At 39.2% G+C, this 15,156-nt stretch overlaps 1 protein-coding gene across 3 annotated transcripts in view; it reads left to right on the plus strand.

Annotated features, from left to right (window-relative positions):
- Nucleotides 1–13,656, plus strand: part of NTF3 (neurotrophin 3) — a 55,186-nt gene extending 41,530 nt beyond the window's left edge. For 2 of the 3 annotated variants that reach the window (XM_074869513.1, XM_074869515.1), the window contains exon 2: nucleotides 9,904–13,656. In XM_074869513.1, the coding sequence (XP_074725614.1) occupies nucleotides 9,904–10,698 (795 nt within the window). In that variant the 3' untranslated portion in view covers nucleotides 10,699–13,656. Of the gene's footprint in view, nucleotides 1–5,313; nucleotides 5,480–9,903 lie in introns of all 3 variants that reach the window. The other variant, XM_074869514.1, reaches the window with a different exon arrangement.
- The last annotated feature ends 1,500 nt before the right edge of the window (nucleotides 13,657–15,156 follow it).

The raw sequence follows: 15,156 nt of genomic DNA on the forward strand, positions 1-15,156 counted from the left end.
GTCCCACAGCGTACACCCGGGGTGGCAGGGCATTGTGTGTGAAGGCAAAGCAAGGCTCATGCCCAGTGCTTGGGAGAAACTCTCAAGCAGCAGTGCTGTTCCCTCTATACCTTAAAAATCTGACTGGGCCTTGAAAGAGGCAGTGTTGCCTTCCTGCTCTCAAGGCAAGCATGTGTATTCAAGGGTCACAGTAGAGCTGTCAGAAAACCAAAGAAATGTCAGGTTAACTTCAGTATTTTTTTAAATTCTAACCAAACAAAAGCTTATTTCTTTTCTGACTAGCATTGCCTGTTACCATATTTCTGTTTCCTTGTGTGTGTTAAGTTCTGGCTGTACCCATAAACCAGGTTTAGGGATGCAATTTTTTTCATATTGAGGCTCTAACATTTTTGAAACTGTAACCTTTTCTTGTTTGCTTGCTTGTTCTCACTGTTTTCCTTACTTCATAAAGGAAAAAGAAATTGGAAGGTATTAAAAAAATGAAAGTTTCCATTTTTAAAGCTAAACAAAAGCGAAACTTTTGTTTTCAATGTGAAATCAAGCAAAATAGAATTTTAAAAAGCTCTCTTTTTCTTTTTTTCTATGAAATCTTTGCCTACAAAATGAGTTATCCAGTGGGAATGGAAATGTAAAAACTCAACAGACCATCCTACACCACAGGGTCTCTAGAAAGCCGCTCTTTCATAACCTATCAGGAGAGAAACAAAATTTTGATAATCTGAGAGGTGCTTCCCTTTCTCCTCTTGCTACCAAGTTAGACAAAACCCACCTCTGGCATTTAAAAATAGAACAACAAGAGCAATCTGTTATAAATGTGGATCACTTCACTTTAACCCTTTCCATGGCTTCCCTTGTTCTTTCCAGAAGGATACCCCAAATATAGCCATGCCTCTGATATTTCCAGAGGCCAGGCTTGAACCCCCAGAATTGTGGGGAGGTGAAAGAAGTGAGTTTCATCTGGAAGACTGCTCTCAACTGTAATGACGGAAAGCTTAAGTCCTCAAAGCAACTCTCTGACGAAAATAAGAAGAACTGCAACTATTGCCTAACTTGAATACAGAACAATTAATCATCCCTGGTTGAGTCAAAGTAGGTCCAGGTTGACTTGAAAGGTTAATGGATCTTCAAACTCTTTTAAAAAAAGACTTAGATGGAGTTTCAGGGCTTCAATGAAACATGAAACCAGGCCTCTTTGGTGTGGCTTTGGGTTTGCTGCAAGCATCTTACAGAGCTTGAAAACTTCTTTTGATGATCAGCCTAACTTCCCTTTCTTTAGTTTAATCCCATTTTTCCTGGTTGCACTCCTTTGCCCCACCCTAAAGTGAATGCTCTGTTTCTCCGATGCTTACACTTTCTAGATCTTTGCGCTGGGTTTTCAGTCATGCCCTTTCTGTCAGCTCATAGCAAAGGCTTGCATGTGCAAGGCTATTTCCTCAAAGGTCTGTTATACAGCCCTTCTAGTAATTTTTGCTGCTCTTTCCTAATTTTCTTTTTGTATGACAATACCTTCCAACTTTCAAGCAGCTTTCTCAATTTTTCAGTCGTGCTACAAAAAGCAGCAAATCCTTCCTAGCTCTGCAATGCAATCCTCGGTATTTATATTAATTAAATACCGTGCCTTTCCAAAGTTTTAGATCATTCCTTGGTCTGATCAAGTATTGCTCCTTTCTAAATTTCTTTCCCCTCTGTGTATCATTGCTCAATACCACTATTCCCCAAGCTCATTAGCTTGTAATTTCTAGTTTGACTTTCATTTTGTAATTTTCTGCCAATATTTCATGTCTCCATCTCCCCAGCAGAGATTTTATTTCTTTTTGCTCACTGCTGTTTGCATCCCCTCCAAATTCAGCTGCAAATTTAATTTGTTTGCTGCTTGGCCCTGCCACTATTAGCAAACAGTAATGAAAAGATTAACTAACACACAGTTTATCATCTTAAATTATCCACTACCACGATTTAGTTCTGGCGCTTTCTATTCTTCTGTTTGTAAATGACTTCTCAAAAAAAAAAAAAAAAAAAAAAAAAGGGCAAGTGCAAAGCTCTGAGTAAATCTTCTGGTTTTGTAAAATTAGCACAGGTCTAGTCAAGTCATTGGAATTTATTGATTTAGCTAAAGATATGACCTTTAGATTTCTTGTTATTTTGGGCAGTTTTCAGAGCTACACAGTGAATAATATGTAGAAATACTTCAGCTTTTGTGGAAATTGTTTGTCCAACTATGGTTTTAATTCTTGGTTGTGACTAAGATGTGTCTGACTGCTCATCTCAGATGGCATTGTTTTTATTTCCTTGCATTTCACACTTGTCATTGATCAATCAAACTTCCATACAGCATTTCAGATGGACTTTCCTGATCCAGCCAGTACAACATGAAAACCCCAAATTGCAGCAGAATGCCTGTATGACCTTGACATCATCTGACTTCTCTGTGTTGCAGTTTCTGCTCTTTAAAATGGGAACAATTACAGCCCTCCTACTTTGTCGGTGTTAACCAAGATAAATGCTTATGGAGTGCTCCAATATCAGGGACATGAGAATGGTAAAAGAAAACAGAGGATGATTTGCACTGAGAACATTTATGGAAATATATTTGTTAAGATGCCTTGTTACTCTCAAAACAGACAGGCATCTCCCACACAACATGCATACTGCAATGCTGTTGTGCCTTGTGTGGAGAAAGGAGATCTTTACTTTTGCTCTCTTAGTAGGGAGGGAGAAAGCAAAGGATGTCAGGGTATATATATCTAGGGTAAGAAAACCCCAACACCATTCCACATAGTTCCTTACTTTGCAGATGTAGAAAAACGATGAACAGAGATTTTTGACTTGACCAAACTCTTCCAACAAATCAGAGAAATCAGGATCCTAGCCTCCCAAACCCTTGTTCTGACCTTCTGAATACACAGATTAATTAGTCAACCGGTTAATGCAAAATTATACTGTGGCAGTCAGGGCACAGACAGACAGGTGTAAATATTATGCTACAAAAATGTCATTGAGGAAAGGAATTAAAATAGAAAAAGACCAAGTTGTGACTGAGAAAAGCCTGCCTACTTCTGTAGCTGATTACAGACCTGAGGATGTAGCTAGTACGGTTGATACTGTACCGGACATTATTAATAGTCAAGTCCCTCAGTGGGAATGCTAGAGGATGCTAGGGAGTGTCAGATGCCTCCGGGGGGTCTCGAGTGCCCTGAACTCCAGACGATGTCGGTGGCGGGGGAGGAAGGTGCAGGGCCAAAACCTAACAGAATTAACTTTACACAAGGTGTGAGAAGCAGCTGCTGTTCCAAGTAGTGAGGTAAGCACTGAGGAACTGCTTCTGACCTTTCTCTTGGAAACGGGCAGGTATGTGTAAGGCGATCACATTTTGATCTCCAAAAAGATATATTTGTGGAAAGATCAAATGTAGACACACATGCCGTTGCAATCAGCTGTGTCTGAAACGAACCAATATTGCTGCAGTTCTACACAGCGCATTTAACTGTTCAGAAAACAGATTGCTCCTCGCAGCAGATGTATTATCACAAAACTGTCCCTCAGAAAGATGTCACCAGTCAGAAAAGCTTTCTTCAATGACTAGTAGGGTCATGGTCACAATGGTAATCATAAACAGTATTGTAGATTGGTTCGAAGTGCAGATGAGTTTTTCATACTTGGGTGAACAGCTGTCTTGCTGTGCTTTGCTCAGCCAGTCATTTAAAGAGGAAAAGGAAATGTCAGTGACTCAGTAGGCTGAACTCCATTTCCATAAGAGATTAGGTATATACCATTCACTGGAGGCTATGGGGCCTCAGCGTTTGGATGTGTCTCCTCTTTTGAAATGGCCTTGAATAATGCATAATTAAAAGCAACTGACCTGCTGCAGAGATTAAGAAACTTTGGTGGCCTTGTCCTCAGATACGGCGTGTAGCGGTACTCCACAGCCCATCTGCAAGAGGAATGCATTAGTTTCAAATTCCTTCACTCTAACTTACAGTTTGGTTGGCCCTGAGGATGGGAGGGTTAACACTTAAAGCTGCCATAACTCAGTCCCACTTGATTTTGTCTCTGAATTCTTCGGCTTCTTAGTGGGTCTGGCTCTTGTGAAAGCTTTAGCTTCAATCTGTATGTGTTGAAATTTCCGTATCTTGCAAAGTGGAAATGTTCAGGAGGGTCATAGCGTCTCTAGGGGCATTCAGCACTCTGCAGCAATCTACCTTAATAAACCCTTCTGCAGGCACATATTGTACAAATAGTCGATTACTATTCTGAAATGCAGTGGAAATTTTCATATGCAATTATTTCATACTCCCATCTTTCTGAATATTCAGAATGCAGTGATATTTTCCTTGTTCTGTACCTTTTTACTGTCCCCCTAAGCACAGAGAAGGGCTGCATTTCTTCTCAACATAGTTATTAGGATGAGGGCATTCTGCTACTTGTTGCTTTCTGTGAGTTTGTGAAAACAGTGCTTAGCAAGCAATGAGAATAATTACACTGTCGTCTTTGGCAAAAGCCTGAATAAGCTGTCAGCCACCACAAATGATCATTAGTTGCTCAGCCTGAAGAACAAAAGCTGCTCTTAAATTTTTCAGAAAGTGCCAAATACTTCAAGCTGACTTACATAAATCATGTTGGGTATTACAATGTTGAATGTAAAATTCACCACTTTTCCTTCTATTCCAGTTCCTCTTAGCACTGACTTAAAAGTAAATACTTAGGCAGTATCTCACAGTACTAGGATTTCATTATTTTCACAGAACATATTAAATGACACTTCACTCTTCAGCTGTGTAGACTGTTCAGAGACTGATCAAAATAAAGCAATCCAGATTTTTTTTTTTACATCACCACAAACAAAACAAAACTAAACAAAGTTTTCCAAAACTACATAAAGTGTTGACTCGGAAAAGAGCAGAAAGTGATTTGCCAGAGTCTAGTGGGGATTTAATTTATTGGTGGAAGCGATAGGTAAAACTTATTTACTTCTCCTAACTTTAGGCCTTCCCTGCGACACCTAGATTAGGCAGCTTTAATACCCTGCTAACACTGCAGTGATAGACAGGAATACAAACTATTAAAATAGAGTAAAACTAAGCTACAGTTAAAAGATCAAACAACTATGCCATGCATGAGCATGAGGAAACTTTTCAATGGTGTTTCACAGAATCATCTAGGTTGGAAGGGACCTTGAAGATCATCTAGTCCAACCGTTAACCTAGCACTGACAGTTCCCAACTACACCATATCCCTCAACGCTATGTCGACCCCTGTTTGTTTTTACCCTCTGTGACACAAATGTCAGCAATCTCTAACACAGATTTTTTTTAGTGCAAATTACCAGCCAACTGTATTACCAGGATGTACTGGTTTTCCTACCATGCTGTAATATGTGCAGACACAAATCTTCTGGATTTGTGAGAGACAAGGTGCCGGATCAGTTCTTCTGGATTCACACTATCTAAAGTGTTGCACAACCACATGGCTTCTAGGACAGGTGTGTAGTAAGTCCTGCATGGTAAAATGATTATACTGGTTCAAATGGATGTGTCTTTATATCCAATATATACGGAAGACTCATTTAAGTCAGGTGCAGTCATACACCTTAATGTTGACTAGGTTGTGTGTCGCAGCTGCCCTGACAGCCTGTGGAAACAGAAACTGAGCTCAGGTACCAGCGTCAATACTCTAGCCCAATCAGATATCAGACAAAAATGAAGGGAAAGCAGTTACTGGTCTTCTCTATCTGTATCTACTAATATTACTTCAGCTAATACTGGACTAGGAAGCATGCTGCAGGGCCGTGCTCTGATTCTGAGGTGACTATGGAAATGCTTGCCTATGCCTCTTTGGGACCTAGCCCCAGATATAGAAATCTAGTCTGTACTTCCTGTAGGAAGCTAAAGAGTATTGTGTCCATTTCTAGGACCATTCATCACACTTATTTAACTGAAAACAGTCCACTAAGCTAAAATGAACATCTTCAGGGATTTACATGTGGAAAATTTCAAGAACCTTGAAGATCAACAGAAAGATCTCACAATCACCAGCTAAGTAGAAAAAAGTTTGGCTTGAACAAAATCTGTCTTTCTGCCAGAAATGAATAATTTTAATTTTAAGAATTTTTAATGAGAGAACAGAAAAATTCATGTGAAGGACTATGCTCTTGGGGGATTTTTATAACATTCTCCAAAAGGCTGAAGAAGGATCCATTGCTACTTGTGCTGGATTAGCTTCTGCTAAGGTCCATATAAGCCTGTGCTCCAGGAGCCTGGAAGTTAGGTCGGTCTTCTCTTAGACAGGATACCTCTGTGGAAATCTTGCCTCTAAATGCAAATCTCCTCTGTATATAACTTACTCACCGGGCTATAATGAGTAAGCACCTTTTCTGTTTTGTGAATTGCATTGTGTAACTTTTGAAACATGTCCAGAAACATCAGAATGATTTGCTTTGAAAATATGAAAACATAAACATTTTAATGTTTTACATATTCCTTTCCTTTTTATTGATTTAACCCCTGGTATAAATTGCCAATTATCTTCAATTTAGACAGGCCCAAAGTTCCATTTTGGGCAAAGAGCCATTTATCAAAAACAATATTGCCCAGTCCTACAAACCAATACACTTTTAAGGTGTCTTATACTCAAAATAGCCAAGGCCATAAACTAGCTGCAATTTCCCAGTAACATCCATTTCTCCTGGCTAGAATAGAGCCTTAGGCATATTCTGAGGGGCTGGACTTCATGGACAGCCTGAACACACCACTTATGAACCTCCTAGGTGAACTGTCCTGGGGGAACTCACTGAAAACCATCATCTCGCCAAGTATTTGCATTTTCTTTCCAAATTTTGCACTCTGAAACCTTTCGGAAAAATGTAAAGATTGGTTCTGAAACATTTTTACTTTTGCAGCAAATAATTTGCCAAACACAAATCAAACTGCAACTGAAATTTCAGAGTAGTTTAACACCCTTCCCACCAAATCCACAAGACATTTTATGTTAGGTTCAGAAAAATATTTTTAAACATTTTTTTCCATATGGGGTTCCTTCATGGACAAGAAAAATAGCTTATTTGAACTTCTCTATTTCTGAGGTCCCTAGCCCTTCCTTTCTGTGTGCAGCATGACATTAAAGAGAGTCTGCAGGAACTCCAGTCTTACTTTTCCCACCTTGTCACCTGCTCCAACTTGTGTATTTTGCTAGTGCCACTTAGTTTTGAAACTAAGCAGAGCAGTGATTACATGCAGCTGCATGTTGGCATGAGTAACGTTTTCAGCATTTCAGCTGAGCGCTGTCAGAGCTTTGCTCACCATCCTATGGACTTGTGTGTCATACTGCGTGTGGGTTAGCTCTTCTGAGTGCTGTAAAAAATGTGCTGAATGACATCTCTTTTATAATATTTTTACTGTTCTTAAAAGCAAATAATTTACTGAGGGAAGACCAAATTGCACAGGAAGACGTCTTTTTATACAGCACAGTCTGGGCTCTGAGATCCATCCATTAAGTTAGTATTTATTTAGGTATGACAGTAATTGTATGGTAACTGAAAATCTTAGATTTTTTTTTCCAAAGCATAACATTGCTGCAAGCAACAGTCTAGATTTAGGTGAACTCATACTGTGACAAACTGAGAATGGAGAAAACACATTTCTTGTCCATAAAAGGACAGATCACACATCCACAGAGGGTAGCTCTGATTTTGCTGCAGTTCCAAACTATGAAGTGGGGACTCACTGTTGTTAAAAGGACTTTTACTTGGAGTGGATCCTCCAGTAAAACTTTTTTTCTTTTTTACTTTGCTTTCTTAAGCAGAAAATGGTTTGCCTTTTTAAACAGAAAATGGTGATTTTTTGAAGTGAAAATTTTTCTTTTCGAGAGGTCTGATTTTTTCCTCAGTTTCTTCTGGGAAAAACAGTACTCAGAGTGTCACTAGTAGGTTGAGGGAGGGGATCCTTCCCCTCAACTCAGCACTTGTGAGGCCACACCTGGAGTACTGTGTCTAGTTCTGGGCTCCCCAGTACAGGAGAAACTTGGACATACAGGAGCAAGTCCACAAAGATGATGAAGGGACTAGGGCATCTGTAATATGAGGAGCAGCTGAGAGAGCTGGGGCTGTTCAACCCAGAGAAGAGAAGACTCAGGGTGATCTTACCTAAGTGCAGAAATACCTGACAGGAGGCAGTAAAAATGATGGAGCCAGGCTTTTCTCAGGGGTGTTCCATGAAAGGACAAGAGGCAATGGGCACACACCGAGATATAGGAAAGACTACTGAAACATGAGATTTTTTTATTTTTTTTTTTTTTACTGTGAGGGTGGTGAAACACTGGAACAGGTTGCCTAGAGAGGTTGTGGAGTCTTCATCCATGGACATATTCAAAACCTGACTGGGCACAGCCTTGTGCAAGCTGCTCTAGGTGACCCTGTTTTGAGCAGTGAGAGTGGACGAGATGATCTCCTGAGGATTCTTCCAAATCCATCTGTTCCATGTTCTGTAACTCTGTGCCTTCATCCCAGAGTGCTAGTAGTCTGACACTTGGTGGATGTGTCTGCAGTCCAGGAGAATCAAGTTCGAGACTGTTCTGAGCCACTGGAAACAGTACTACAGCCAGGGCTTGTCACATAAAAGTGCTCTAATATAAGTTTAATATTTTCTCTTTCAATCCATGACTTGTGCAACAATTTTATAAAATAGGTGTGCTTTCAAGTGAATGGTTTTCTTCCATGATTTAGTATTTTACAATGAATATTAGTTTCATTTAAATATAAAGGCAAATACAAATTACACAGGTATCCACAAGGAAAAACACACATGCTTAGATGGACGCTCACAGTTCTCAACTACACAAACAGGATGACCAAAAGATTTGAGAGGAAATTTCAAATGATTTTCAGAATCTAGAATTACAAGGACGCTATAGGAATCCGTATAGAGCAGTGCATGACAGAGTACAGAGAAGAAGTACACTTTTAGGTCCAGTTTTCAAAATCCTGATCTTGAGATCATTTTGATCTTTCTGAAGAAGTTTCTTCCATTTTGGGGTGGGGGGGCAGGGAAGTGGAGGTGGGGTGTCCTCTATGTGTCCATGAATATTTCTAACTACTGTCAGTTTTGTTCCACTTTATATAAATATAATGAACTTCATTAAAAACAACAAGAAAACTAGGCCCAAACCCTGCAAACAACCAGTACAAGATGGTCTGTGCATCCATCTGAATTTCCCACTTGTATTGCAGAAGCCTAACCACTGTTATCTGAAGTTCAAAACATAAGAAATCCCACTTTGCTGCTTAGCTGCATCCTTTTCCTTCAAGAATACTATCCCTTATGGCACCAGAGAGAGAAAGATAGATAAAGAGCTATTGAAAGAGTATTTATTTCCCAGTGTATGATGATGCTGTTAGGGTAAAGTTAAATACAAGCCACAAGGATCCACAAGATCTCAACACACAAAACTTCACAACACTTAACAAAATCAGAGCTTCTTCATTCTACACCATTATATAGTCTGCTACTCTGCATAATCTTGCAATTTTGAAACTAAACCACTCTGTAGAATAGGCTCTGTGAAAGTAACTTGGCCTCTCTCTGCTGCAAAGATCTGGACATACTATCCCAAGAGCTACCTACCTCTGTAGAGAAAGGATCTAATTGACATATAGGCCACTGTACATGGAAAGAGGAAAAGTAAGGTCATTCTGAAAAGTGCATGAAATATAGATGAAACACTGAAAAAAAAAAAATCAGCAAACACACTCATTATAAAACTTAATGAAATAGTATCTTCAAAGAAACATATAGTTTATCTGTATCTATAAAGTGCAGATGTTATAAAAACAAATCCAAATTTTCATGTTTACAGCCTCCAGAAAACTTCCCTATTTAATTGCTTTTATGTTGACTTTCTGTTTCTTTGCAGATCTTACAGGTGAACAAGGTGATGTCCATCTTGTTTTATGTGATATTTCTCGCTTATCTTCGTGGCATCCAGTCTACCAACATGGATCAAAGGAGTTTGCCAGAAGATTCGATAAATTCTCTTATTATTAAACTCATTCAGGCAGACATTTTGAAAAACAAGCTTTCTAAGCAGATGGTAGATATTAAGGAAAACTATCAAAACACGGTGCAGAAAGCAGACACTCAGCAAGACATGGATGGAGATGAAAATGTGAAATCAGACTTCCAGCCAGTTATCTCAATGGATACAGACCTCTTAAGGCAGCAGAGACGCTACAACTCTCCCCGAGTCCTCTTGAGTGACAACACGCCGCTGGAACCACCGCCACTGTACCTCATGGAGGATTATATTGGAAATTCAGTGGTGGTGAACAGAACCTCCCGGCGGAAAAGGTACGCGGAGCACAAGAGCCACCGAGGGGAATATTCCGTTTGTGACAGTGAAAGTTTATGGGTCACGGACAAATCATCTGCGATCGACATTAGAGGACACCAGGTAACTGTTCTGGGAGAAATTAAAACAGGCAACTCTCCAGTTAAGCAATACTTTTATGAAACGAGGTGTAAAGAAGCCAAGCCTGTAAAAAATGGCTGCCGCGGCATCGATGACAAGCACTGGAACTCCCAATGCAAGACATCCCAAACTTATGTTAGAGCACTGACTTCAGAAAACAATAAACTGGTAGGCTGGAGATGGATAAGAATAGACACCTCCTGTGTGTGTGCATTGTCAAGGAAAATAGGAAGAACATAAATCTGCATCTCTTTGCTATATAAATTATTACTTTAAATTATATGATATGCATGTAGCATATAAATGTTTATATTGTTTTATATATTATAAGTTGACCTTATTTATTAAACTTCAGCAAATCTACAGTATATAAGCTTTCTCTCTCAATAAACAAGAGCAAAGGGTGTGTGCCTCTGCTGTGGGCAGCTCCGGGTTTTTCTAGACTTTGTTTGTGACACTGCTTGTCAGCAGCATACCGTAACCTTACTGTAAAATCTGTGTAAAATCAGTATTTTTCATTCAGTATTGTCAAGCCAGTGACTGTCATTTAGTAAACTTGTTAAAAATCAGATCAATGTCAAGAGTTGTGTACATATTTATACTCCCTACTCTATACGTTCACGCTTAATTGGATGCAGCGTTGACTCCTTGCCACCAAAGCAAAAATGGACCAGAATACTTGTTGTAACCTGCAGATGATGTCAATGTTACAGGCATCAAGTAGCCATAAAATACAATTTCTGTGTATTATGCCAATTTGCCAGTGAAATGACCATCTTCCCTCTGTTAGCATTTCAGAATGACTACTAATAATCCAGCAACTTTCGTTTATCTTTTTGAGCACATTTTTCAACTGTTTCTAATGCTGCCAGTTGATCGTAGAAAAAATATGAAAAAAATCTAAAATATTTGTAGCAGAAACTTACTGAAGCCAAGAATCAATCTAAATGGATCGTTAATATAATACATAAAAGATGATCTCTTCAGAATTTGCTAGTTATTGTGATCAGCCTCTTCCTCCTCACACAAATACATTATCTTCTGCTTCCATTGTTGGATCAGTCCTCTCTTTCTGAGTTTTTAAATTAGAAACAAAGCGGTGGTGTCTTAACCTTAAAAGAGCCCTTGTCTTGCAAATTGTAGTAAAGAAAGATATGATATCTTGGCATGGATATCAAAACCACACACCTGTATGAAGCTGTTCTACTCAGCAATCCATTTCTCCATTTTTCAGAGAGAAAAATGTATAGAACTGCTTGACAAATCTGGTACCTTTCATAGGGATATGAAATAACAGACCTTTTTGAGCAGTATAGTGACTAAAATCCAGGTAGTCTGTAGTTATAATGAAGTTCTTCAATTATACAGGTGAGTTGTTACTTAGGACAGACAAATGTACTAGCATATATATACCTCAAATTCTTCTTTGTATTGCAATGTAGCTCCACTGGGGACAGTAATAATTACACTACTTGAAGAGATGGTCTATTATACATTAGTTGTATAATGCCCTGGCTGGGATCTCACTCCCATAAAAGTAAATGAGAGTCTTGTCATGGCTATCAACAGAATTAAGATTGGACTGCATATGTTATCTGTGTCTAGCTAGGTCTTAACACACAGCCAGAGCTGAAAAATGCCAGCCATTCAAAAAACGTTACAGCTGTAGAGTCTTAGGTATTTATACTATGACTTTCACTGTTGTAGCGTGTTCAGCATCACAAATGAAAATGAGATCAGAGCACTCAAACCCCAGGTTGCAGGATGCCTTTGTTCATATAGCTTTCACTACTAGAGAACCAAATTCAAATCTGTAACAGGTCATCAAAGGCAACAAGTTGTGTGGTCTCCCCTACTCCCTTACAGAGAGCATTACATGTCATAAAACCACTGGAGAACTGGGCAGGTCGCTCGCAAGCTCAAGCACTAGGATAGCAGTGCCTCTGAAAGCCAGGTTGGAGCGTGTAGCTGTAGGTGTAATTCTGCATAAACAAAGGTTTTAAGAACCATCTCAACTTTCAACATGAGGCCAGGGTATTGACCTCAGAGGAAATATCATCACCTCGCAGTACTAAATCCTAACTTTGCTTCAAGTGATAATAACTTCAGAGGTTCAATACCAAGGCAATTGTTAAAACTAAAGAGAGGATGTAATATAACAACGAATTCAGTATCTGGTAGATCTGACAAGAATTTTTCCATCATTCTCCTTCCTTAGCAAACATTAAAAAAACCCCAAAAATCCTTAACAGAGCTTTGGCTAGTTTTACTTGTAGGAAAGTTTAAATTTCAACTAAATTTTTCTGCTTCGGGGGGACAAGCATAGTTTGTAGTCCTGCCCCACTGAAATTTTTTGCAAGTTAAAAGCCTAATTTTACATCCTGAATTCCCAAATAAAGATCATTTTCAGATGCTGTGAGTAATTGAGAGCAGATATTGTCATGGATCATTAACTTAAGAGATCTCCATGTTTCAGTATGCCAGATAGTTCTATCTCTGTATGAGAAGAGGATGTAAGAAGACTGACTTAGCTTGGTTAAATCCCATTAATTGGAAACTGCCTTGTTCCTACAGTGTGGATGCCACGCTTGTTTACATCATTGTAAACCCAGAGAAACTGTATTGAAGATGGGAGAGAAAATGTAAGTTTATAGCAATGTAAACAACACCAGAGTTCATCCTAATGCCTTTATTTCTGCTCACTGAGAATCAAGGGAGGTTCATTCTTTATAGGTTCAAAGAAAACAAATTGTCATTTTCCATTGTAAATTCAGTAACAGGAACTGGTCTTTGACTTTTAACTTCACCAATGCACCAAGTATTTTACAAGCAGCCAGCAAAAATGTATCAGAGTAAATACAACGCCTGTCATCTGAAACACATTAAACGAGAAAGAAGCATGGTGTGTAAGGTTATTAGATCGGCTGCCTCTTTCCCACCCCAGTATAACAATGAACGGAAGTGTTACCCTCTGGATCTGATCCAGTTTCCACTAAAGTAAATGGAAAAATTCTCACCTTCTCCAGTGGAAGCTGGATCAGGCCTTGAGCAAAGAAAAACCTGCAGATCTTGACCAGAGAGCGGAGCAATCGCACACATCAGTTACGTGTTCTTGTAAATCCTGTGTACGCATAAGATGCTGTATAATTTTGTAACAAGTTTGTAAACAAAGCCTGTAATAAATTTGTTAAGGCCTAATTCTGTTTTCACTTCAGCCGGGGATGGTTTTATCGTCACCTTCGGTCATGGCACAACAAATTCAAAGTTCTTATCCAACTTTTTTGTATGTGTGTTAAGCAAAATATTCAGCTTGCAATGCTTGTTTAATTTAAATATTCTAAAACTCACTCCCATCAGGCAGCTCAGATGCTCTGTCAATTTTGTTTTGCCAATAGATCATTATAAACACACATTTTATTTAGCTTTTCTCTCAAACAACCAAATGCTATTCTGAAATTGCCGGTCTGTGTCAAACTGTATTTTCTCCATTTTTTCCCTATTTTTTTTACAGTCCATTTAGTAACAGTAAAAAATGCTCCACTGAGGTTTTGGGAAACCATCTGCATTTATTTTATCACCTTTGAACATGTGTTCAGGAATGAAGTCTGTGCAGCAAGTTTACGGCTACCAAGAGATTTGTGCGGCTGCACCAGGAGGAAACTTTGACTGGACTATACAGAGTGTGTGCTCAAAACCTCTCTGCTCATACTCTCTTATTTCAATGCTTTAGCAATCAGAGTCTTTCGCTCGGCTATACACTGTGTATCTGCAGACAATACCAAACAGGAAACAAGTCTGATTGGGAGTTCCAAAATTAAAAATTTAATGATAATGACCTGCTATTTCTGACCTTTCAGCAAATGCATTTGTGCAGCGAAGTAAAGCGCATAACCATTCTTTTCATTTAATAGAAACATTGTGGCAAAATCAATGGGATTCTGTGTTTTCCACGCTTGGTACGCAAATGTAATTCATCATGCATGTGGTGGGGGGGGCGAGGAAGAAGGAGGAGAAGGAGGAGGAGAGGATAAAAAGCTTGTGAGAAGTAAAAGGCTGTGCTCTGGGTTGGAGCATTTTAAAGTGTGGAGGGGTTGTTCTCTGAAATGCTTTGCCTGTATTTTGTTACAGCAGATGGCAGAATGACGAAGCAAGCACAGATGTGGTGTAAAAAAGTCAAGCAATATAAGGATAACAAACATTTTCCTGGGAAAGTTGGCCATTCGCTACCTCTACCTCTGTAGGTCTGTGCAGTTCTGTGCAGTTTATTGCAGAGCTCAGCAATGACATTCCCAGTTACATTATTTAACTAACCTCTGTGGCAAAAAATGCATTTTTTCCTTAAACTTATTACATTCATGAGCTGGATATTTTTTTTTTTTTTTTCTGTAATTGCTAGCTGCTTTGGTACCTCTGATGAACAGCAAATGGTAATGCTTTCCGTGAAGGTCCCCAAATACAGATTTCTCCTCTGTTTTCCTGCCGAGCTTTGAAGCCAGCAGCACCTGAAAGCCATACTTTCACTACAGAACTGGCCTTCTGATGTCATGACCTCATGTTTCCAGACATTTTGATCACAGGGTCCTATTTTGGAACTGTTAGCCACACAATTAGGTGAGATCATGACCAGCCTCCTCTAAATCACGCTTGAAAAGCGGCTGTGTACACAGCAGCCAAGGAGCAAAAAAAGTGAGGCAGCTC

The sequence above is a fragment of the Strix uralensis genome, chromosome 5, assembly GCF_047716275.1.
Source record: "Strix uralensis isolate ZFMK-TIS-50842 chromosome 5, bStrUra1, whole genome shotgun sequence".
NCBI classification, from domain to species: domain Eukaryota; kingdom Metazoa; phylum Chordata; class Aves; order Strigiformes; family Strigidae; genus Strix; species Strix uralensis.